This window comes from Palaemon carinicauda, chromosome 37 (genome assembly GCF_036898095.1).
Source record: "Palaemon carinicauda isolate YSFRI2023 chromosome 37, ASM3689809v2, whole genome shotgun sequence".
NCBI lineage: Eukaryota > Metazoa > Arthropoda > Malacostraca > Decapoda > Palaemonidae > Palaemon > Palaemon carinicauda.
Genome location: NC_090761.1, coordinates 6,591,739 through 6,601,738, shown reverse-complemented (window position 1 = coordinate 6,601,738; position 10,000 = coordinate 6,591,739). Strand labels below are relative to the sequence as shown.

The 10,000-nt window shown below is 33.0% G+C and overlaps 1 protein-coding gene across 1 annotated transcript in view; it reads right to left on the bottom strand.

The window, feature by feature from the left end:
* The window catches only part of LOC137628977 (barH-like 1 homeobox protein), a 15,420-nt gene extending 9,019 nt beyond the window's left edge, over positions 1 to 6,401 (bottom strand). Inside the window, exon 1 of the mRNA XM_068360232.1 lies at positions 5,739 to 6,401. Within this exon, the coding sequence (XP_068216333.1) occupies positions 5,739 to 6,072 (334 nt within the window). The 5' untranslated portion in view covers positions 6,073 to 6,401. The remainder of the gene's footprint in view (positions 1 to 5,738) is intronic.
* Positions 6,402 to 10,000: the final 3,599 nt, after the last annotated feature.

Here is a 10,000-nt window from a genome sequence, read left to right as displayed (position 1 = left end):
GGTTGGAGGTAATAATACTACAAAACTCCTGTAGTAGGAGAGGTTCCGATTAAGGAATCATATAAATGTTTTGTGATTAATCAAAATATCGTGAGTAGCATACATAAATGTTCACTTGCCATCAACAACGAAAAAAGGAAACGGTGGAAAAAAAAATGAGAATTTATGGCATGATGAAGGCAATTCCAAAAATCACAAAACATAAACGTCATTATGTTCTCACTAAAAAAGTAAAACAAAACTTAGAGTAAGTGCTTCAGGGTACGTACAACTTAATCTTTTTCCCAACATTTAGAACAAGACGAAAAAGAAAATAAAATCGTACATTATGTACTGAGTCAATTATGTCGGACTTCCGACATTAATGCCCTGCAAAGCTGATAATCGACGGTGATAAACTGCCATTCCACATCTGCAAGTAGAGTCGAAGACGTCATGCAAAAGTTTGGCGTTTTTCGACCAAGTGCTTCCGGATCGCATTCGCCCATCCTCTTCCAGAGAGCATTTAGCAAACAAACGCAGTGAAACAGCGAGGAGCAAAGATGAAATGATAGCTGTGTTTATCCTAATCACCAGCGTTTCGCTAATGGAAGCACGGCCGAAGTTACTGGTGTGCTTGTTTCAATTAATATTTCAGGGGATACTACTGAGGAACGATGTCTAGGTAAAATGAGGAAAAACGAATGAAGCGATTGTTAGTGAAAAAAAAATACTTGATAGTCCTTTTGATAGAAAAGGATTTGAGGGAAAATAGAAATTATAACATTGACTATTTATGATATCATCGCCAAGAAAAGTAAATCTGTTTCTGTTTATGATTGGCATTACTTGAAACTAAATATCGCATAAAGCACAAATGCATTTTCCAATACCAATCTTAACGATGAACATGAATTCATCCTCAGGAGAACTTACTTCTGTCAATTACACATGTCCTAAAACGTCATAAACCAATAAAAATAATTGAATAAATTAATACCCAGCCTATTGAAAAAAAAATGCATTAAAAATACCTCTTTAAAAATCGTATAGCTCCAAAATTCAGGATACTGTTATTGCATCATCAAGGAGACGATAAGGTATATATAGTTTATTAAGCATGGAATATTTAGGCGATAGATGGGTGTTTTAAGAGAAGAATATTTTGGACGTAGACATAATTTTTTTACTAATTATAATTCGGTTTATTCAGACAAAGAACTTGGTTGTAATAATACTCGTTCAATCGGTTACCTACTCTACAGTTTCCAACATTAAACTGGACACAAGGTTTAAGAGAACTTAACTCATATATTTGTATAATAACATGACATAGCCTAGGTAGAGCACACTTGCAGATAATAATAATAATAATAATAATAATAATAATAATAATAATAATAATAATAATAATAATTGATACGCAAAAATATAAAGTTTTCATAGCTCAGGAAATCGATGTAACTGTCCTTATATAGTTTTACGTCTATTCCACTCCATAGTAACTTAAATAGAGGATTGTTTAGTATGTAAGGCGATTTTCGGACATGTTAAAAACATAAAATTTCTTCAGCGCCATGAGCTAAAAGTAATCCTTTCTCTCCTTTGTATTTCTTATTATGTCATCCTTTTGTCATCTTTCATTTCTAAATCTCCTCTTATATTTCAATTTACTAAAACTAAAATTGACAGACCTTGAAATAAATGTCTATTTTATATGTATATATATATATATATATATATATATATATATATACTGTATATATATATATATATATATCTATATCTATACACATATATATATATATATATATATATATATATCTATACACATACATATATACATATATTATATATATATATATATATATATCTATACACATACATATATACATATATATATATATATATATATATATATATATATTTCTATACACATATATATATATATATATATATATATATATATATATATACCTGATTATATTGAAATATATATGACCAATCACCTGAAGTTAATTTTAAAAAGTGAGAATTAATGAATCGCTATAGGCTACTCTAGAGGAGGTGTATGCAATAATTGCTTTTTAATGAAAAGTATGTGCTTTTCCTACCTCATATCGTTGTCTTAACAGTCCAATTACGAGTTAACGATGGTTCCAGGAGTAATTAGCAACGGGGAATGCTTTCCATGACTAGCTTTCGGGGAGGAGGGGGGGGGGGAGTGAGTGAGGTTAATGAAATGAACTGTCGTTAAGTCTAGGAAATGAATAACACGCAACGAACAAGTGAAGGCAGTAAATATACTTCTTGAGAACTATCCTCTCACTCTGGTTAATAATTAGATCTCGTTGTGACCCATGACACTCACGCCTATGTTTCTACACTTGAAAAAAACCGTAATTTTAATCGGAAATTCTCCGTAAAAAATACTGTTCTCAGCCGTATTTCAGTAAAATAAAGGAGACCGTAACTTTACGATACTTTGTTATTATCTTTTACGGGTTGGTGACCGTAATATCACTACTTTACGACAATATATCCGTTTTTAAAACGGTAAAAATCCTGGAATAAATGTTGCCAGGCAATTGCCGTTTTTTTTAATGCAAATTTTTAACAGTGTAGCTTTCTAAGTACTTCCTTTAAGAGATGAGTTTGTTAGACCGTCTCCATATTTTCCTAAAGGAATACGGGATTTTAATTGAATTTAAATGTCGTTTCTGCAATACCAATGTTTGACGCAGATTCTGTCTGTTTCTAAATCAAACGTGAATACATGGTTATGGTATATCTTATTATATTCAACGCGTCTCATTAGTTCCTTCTCAACGCCATGTTTATTTGGCATTCGTATTTTTCGCTTTCCCTCACCAAGGTTTTCTTGTAAGCTAATTATTTTTATTCTGTGGTACGTTTTTCAATGTTTATTGTATGTATGTGTGTATATATACATATATATATATATATATATATATATATATATATATATATATATATATATATATATATATATGAGTATAAAGAGAGAGAGAGAGGATGAGAGAGAGAGAGAGAGAGAGAGAGAGAGAGAGAGAGAGAGAGAGAGAGAGAGAGACGAAAACTGCGTTTTGTAAACCCCTGGGTCTATTGTCACAAATTAGTGGTATCACGCGACGCTTAATTATGCAAGGGACATAAATGCACAGCTGTCTTGTATCGAAAAGACTCAGGCTATATGGCAGGTCATTTTTTTTTTTTTTCTTCGGCGAGGTAGGCACTTAAGGAACCCCTCTTCCCATAGGTCGCACGAGCCACAATACAAGCGCGACCAGGTAACACCAAAGCTCTCACTGTTACAAGTTAGTTTTTTAATTCCAGGTGTTGAATCAACGTGAGTTATTTAACCGACGGTTCCCAGGTAAACTGGATTAACTGTATCGCCCCGTTTAGTTAAACAACTACAGCAAGTCAATCAGTTGGTAGGTCTGGATAATAATTTCCATATGCTCCTGAAGGCCTCAGGGTTAAGCGTATACGGTTGAAGCATATAGCTTTCATAAGTGCAGAAAAAATAACTGCAACTTGAACATGATATCATAAGCAATAGTTTGTAAATGAGACTCGAGACAATTTTGATCGTGTTATAAGTATAAGATATCCTACTGTCACAAGAACTTTATATATGGAATATCTAACGTTACTGTTCTTATAATATTTTGTTTTGATTGTTCATCACTTCTGTAGTAGTTTAAGTATCTTCTTGTTTCCTTTCCTCACAGGGCTATTTTTCCCTGTTGGAGCTCTTGGGCTAAGAGCATCTTAGTTTTCCAACTGGGGTTATAGCTTAACTTATAAAAATAATAATAATAATAATAATAATAATAAGCGTCTTACAGTCCGATATCGCTGTCATCTTTAATGACTCCTTTCGTGAAATCGCCTATGTGAGAAATACAGCCAAAAGGTGATTAATTACACAATTCGCTTTTTACTCGAACTTTGATTTATCATTGTCATTAGCATTCCGAGAATGTCCAGCCAGCAAGACACATAACTCATCTTCAACGGGGCATAAAACTAAGAATTCATCAATGACAAGAAAGAAGAGAGAGTAGTAATTGCTTGACGGGAGGAATTTCCTTACCGCCCCAACGTGAGCTTGCAGTCATAATGCAATAAGTTCATTTTGCAAGAACCAGCAGATGTTATATTTACGTGCTTGTATATAAATCAGATTACAAGAATTTGTACAAGACAGATTTAGAATGACCTCTCCTCGGTATATTTTCTGTACAAGACAGATTTAGAATGATCTCTTCCCGATATATTTTCTGTACAAGACATATTTAGAATTATCTCTTCCCGATATATTCTCTCTACAAGACAGATTTAGAATGACCTCTTCCCGATATATTTTCTGTATTAAAGAGATTTAGAATTATCTCCTCTTGATATATTTCTGTCATAGAGAAGTAAAATTCATACACCTTTATAGCTAACAAAGGAAATTCATACTGAAGAAAATAGCGGACATCTACAGGCGCTAAAGTAATGAACGAGAGATTTATCGCAGGGCCGTTCAAATTCACCGCCGTCGTAAAGCGTGTCAAAGTAGTCTTTGTCACCGTAAAGATTATCGGTGTTCTATAAATCCCGTTTTCCTGTTAACATACACAAGACTTATCATTAAGAATCCCAAGGACTTTCCCCGCCCGCCGACTCCGAAGGGCTGTAATTGCAATATAGCGAGCGATGGAAGAAGCCGGGGAGGGGGAGGGGTGGTTGGAGGAACCTGCAGGGGTGTGCATCTCTCACTTGCATGGGAGAAATTTATATATTATTAGCAAACATAACGGCTAGAATAGCGAGTGATAACTCCGTTCGTGATTGATAACTGTCAAGATTTATTTTCATCTGTACAAAAGAGTTATTCCAAATAACACATCACACCTTTCATAACGTACACACCTGACAATGCTTCTACCTTTTGAAGCAGATGGCTGGGCGTCGTGCAAATGGGACTTTTTGGAATCCAATTTCTCCTTTGTTATCCGTCTATAGTTAAATAAAAAATAATCTCCCATTATACTCGTTATATTGGGCTGTCACTCAGTCGGGTTGACAATAAGACTGTTAGCAGATATCCAATAGAGAGACTGTAAATGTATAGCTTACATTACCGGGTTTACACAAGTGACGAATAGTGAAAGGTGCACGATATACAGTAAAGGTTATAAAGATATCATGTATATTTTCATAACTGGATATCACATATATTTGGATATCACAAAGGGAGATGGCAAAATACAAATATCGTAAAGAGGAAATTGCACATTACATGCAATGCAATACCGAGAGGTTACTGGCTTGCTGATACGAAATATTCATCGCTGAACTGAATGGCAAAATAGTAAACTCTCCGTATTAACAGTCCATTAAAGCGAACGATAGTGAATCATTTTTGAACCTACTTAAATATGGATGTTACGGAATATTATACTTACGGTAGCCGCTTCCAAATATATTATATATATATATATATATATATATATATATATTATATATGTGTGTGTGTGTGTGTGTGTGTGTGTGTGTGTGTGACAAACAACATAGTGTAATTCATATATCACAACAATTTTGAATTTTGTCAATAAAAACAATTTAAAAAATACTGCTGCTATTCTCTAGAAAATCTGAAAATTCTTAACAATCTCCAAGAGCTTTAAAGACAGAAATCACAATATACTCAGTTTCAACTGTAAAACTTGAGGATGACTTACCAGGGTCATTGTTGTCGGGATCATCTTCATCGTGGCTGGCGTCGCCCTCCAAATCAATTTCCTCGTCATCGGAGTGATGCGAAGATCTTGTGAGACTCAAATCTTTGGGCTCTTCGATGGGCGATGTATGTGCAGCGGCCACTTCGCTGTGTGTCGAAGAGGGTGGCTTGTGCTGCGCCAAGATGTCTGTGATCATAAATTTTGGTCTGGGCGTGGGCGCCTCTGAGGTTTCATGGGCTGGCGAACTCCCAGTTCCACTGTGGGCGTCCTCTTTGATAGCACCGGGGGCAGCAGAGACCCGTACGCCTACCCGTGTACACACTTCCACCGTCATCGTAGCCACTTTTAAAAACGTTCCAGTCGATATAAAAAAAATACCAAATCGAGTTAAGTCCACACAGAGAGTAACAACTTTATGAGACCGTCACTGTCGCTGGTTCTCGACTGACTGCCTACCAGAAAGCACCTAAACTAGGGACACAGATGGCCACCATCCTCGCTCCTCCCACTTACCGGTCAGCTCCACCTACTTGAGTGCCTTTCTCCAATCATATGAAGCGATGTCTGATAGTCTCCTCCCATTATGGAGTTAATCCTGCAAGCGCCACCACTGATTGCCCAAGGAGGCGGGGCTTCTATTAAGATTCCTCTTCGCCAACACATTTAACTCTTTAGTGTTCATTTTAACCCCCTTTACACTCATCAGGGAACGATTAAATGTTCCGTGATATTCCACGTATTATCCACCAGAACTTCTCTTGCCAGATATGACTCCAAAATGTATACCTCTGCAATCTAAACGGCAAAATGTAAAAAAAAATGCATGTAAAATGTATGTCTAATAATCAGTAACTGTCAACTAGAGTATGACCAGGTGACAAATTATTAGGCGCTCATTACCTTTAAAGCGAACATGTGTGCATCATTTATTCGTGGCTTGATTAACGATGCCGAACTAGTTTTTTCTTTCCTTATTCTCTTTTATCTTCATTCTAATAGAGAGTATTTGTACAATGAGAACCACCAAATGTACTTACTTCCCGGAGATATAGCCTGTATAGGTAATACTATTAGGAATCTATCCCATATATTTCTATAAAGTAGATGTCAAAGTTTTATTTTCTTATAATGCTACAGCTTCCCTAATATAGAAGAGTAATGTTATGCAGAAAAATTTGAAAAAGAATTATTCATTGTTCATTGCTTATTAGACTCCTATTACTTTAAATATCAAACATTTCGACATTAGTTTAAATTTACCAAGGAATTTGAAACAAATAATTAGAAAAGTTGTTTAAAATATAGTTATTGCTATTAGGAATCTCACCAATATATATTTATAAAGTAGATGTCAAAGTTTTATTTTCTTATAATGCAACAGCTTCTCTAATCTAGAAGAGTCATGTTATACAAAAATATATGAAAAAGAATTATTCATTGTTCACTGCTTATTAGACTCCTATTACTTTAAATATCAAACATTTCGACATTAGTTTAAGTTTACCAAGGAATTTGAAACAAATAATTTTAAAAGTTAGTAAAAATTGGTTATATCGGAAATATCATACTGTTGAATAGTATGTCATTCATTTTACATAGTGAGTAGTCTAGACACTACAACATGTGTGCCTGTAAACAGCTGATAATAATCATGATAGTTATTGAATAGTTAATAATAAATATTATTATTATTATTATTAATAATAATAATAATAATAATAATAATAATAATAATAATAATAATAATAATAATAATAATTAGCTTCATAAGGAGATTAAAATAAGTTAAAATCCATAAATAAAAAGACCAGTCACGCATATATATATATATATATATATATATATATATATATATATATATATATATATATATATATATATATATATAATACTTACAGAAGATGAGAGAGAGAGAGAGAGAGAGAGAGAGAGAGAGAGAGAGAGAGAGAGATCCATATGCAAATGCATATCATACAAGAGGCTAACAATAGCCATGCATAATACAGTCATTATAAGATATTCTTGCATTGATAAAATGTTGTTCTTTTGTTAACGACATTGTATTAAAAATATGAAATCTAAATAAATCAAGACCACATAAAATTCGTACCATTCAGTAATGGATCTCACTTTCAATACTCATTCTGCCTTAGAATACAGGTTATTTTTCCTTTGTGCTTAATTATCGTTATTATTACTCAGATGTATTCAAACATGTATGTACTCTCTTATTGTATACCCTATTGATAGTAGTTTCATGACTATAATAAATTCTATGGATGGATCATTGTGGCGGATATTCAATAGGGTCTCCAAATTACAGCACAGTGCAAATAAAATCTATGGACTACTTGGTACAAGTCGACCCCCCCCCCACCCCCCCCACCACCACCAAAACAGAAAAAAAATATGGAAATTTTGGTTGTTGAATATGAGTCTTCCACTACGATATTCAAAATATTTGATTAATTTCTTAACTTTAATTTATCAGATTATCTATGAAATAATAATCTTATGTGAAGTCGTATTGTGAATGTTTAAGCTCGATTTAATGTTTTTTTTTTTTTCTAAGACGTTAATACTATAGAAATATAGTTTCACATGGCAACAGTGATATGAGTGATACAAGAATAATATATAGCTTTTACCAAGCAAAAGCAAAAAATAATTCTACAACTTTTTAAGGCATTAAACCTATTGCTCCCAATACCAACAATTGATGGAAAATTTCTTTCAAAGGAATTTGATACTTATCGTTATCAAAAAAGTGAAATTAGATACTAATGATTTTCAAATAGCGGAATTTCATGAGGTTTGGTATCTTAGAGAGAAATTTCATATTGATATATTATTATGAAACGTTTTATAGTGAAATATACGATAAGGAAGAATCTTCCATTGATATTAATCATAGAGATGAATAAATAAATATATAACGATTGTGCATTTTATGTGAATACATTTCCATAAAGAAATTTGTGAGATCTGTTAATTATAAGTGAAATTCAATTGAAATATGTATGCTTCATCATGAAAATATGATAACTAAGGTATTTATATCAAAGGGAATTTTTTTTTTACTGATAATTCAATCACAAGAATCAGTTTAATACTCGCCTGCTCTTTCACAATGGGCACAAATTTAACTCGAGTGTCTTATCAACAGAAAGGAAATTCATATTCATATATTTTTCAATATTGGTATGACTGATTTATTGCTAACCGAATCTGGTGTCTTTTCTTATAGCCGAAATCTTAAACTGATATCTTTTCTTACAGACTGAATCCGATACCAATAGGTTTTATTATATAAAAATTGAGACAAATTTTCTTCATAAAGTAGTTTCGTTGTTATCTGATCATAGATAGAAATCTAATATTGGATTTTTATCGTTAAAATTAAATTTTATTTATTCACCATAGGCAGGAATTTAGTACTAACGTCTTAACAGGAAAAGACATTAAATTTAGGCTTCCATCATAGAGAAAATGTCATCTAACATACAAATTAATGAAGGGAATTTTACTGATATTCTACAATATAATTCCAACTTTGATAAGACATATATGTGGTGACTACAACTTAGAGAGGATGAGGATCTTTGACTCTGTCGTCGTTGACAGCCTGCATGTTAATGGAAGTATGGTCACTGGACATAGGAATCTATTTGGTGTTTATAGGCTAACACCAGAGTTGCCAGGTTGGCCTTTTTTCTGGCCAGAAATCTCCAAATTTGGCCCTTTTTCGCGCTAGATATCTTAATTTGGCCTTTTTAAAATTGTTTGGCTTTAAAGGATATATTTTCGACCCTTTTTTACTATTAGGTTGGCCTTTTAAAGCTGCAGTTTACCAGACGTTGGCCTTTTCTCAATTGGAAAACCTGGCAACTCTGGCATGTTATATTTTAGGTGCTAGTACTAATGTTTTAAGGATGAATAGCTGGATTTAGATTTAAATTTGAGTAATATATGTAGCCTACACTGTTAAAAATTTGCATTAAAAAAAACGGTAAATGTCTGGCAACGTTTATTTCAGGATTTTACCGTTTTAAAAACGGATATATTGACGTAAATGAGTGATATTACAGTCACCAACCCGTAAAAAATAATAGCAAAGTAAGGTAAAATTACGGTCGCCTGTTTTTTATTGAAATACGGTTAAGAACTGTATATTTATACGGAGAATTTCCGATTAAAATTACGGGGTTTTCTAACAGTGTATATTTCCCTCTCTATATATATACATTTATAGAGCATATATA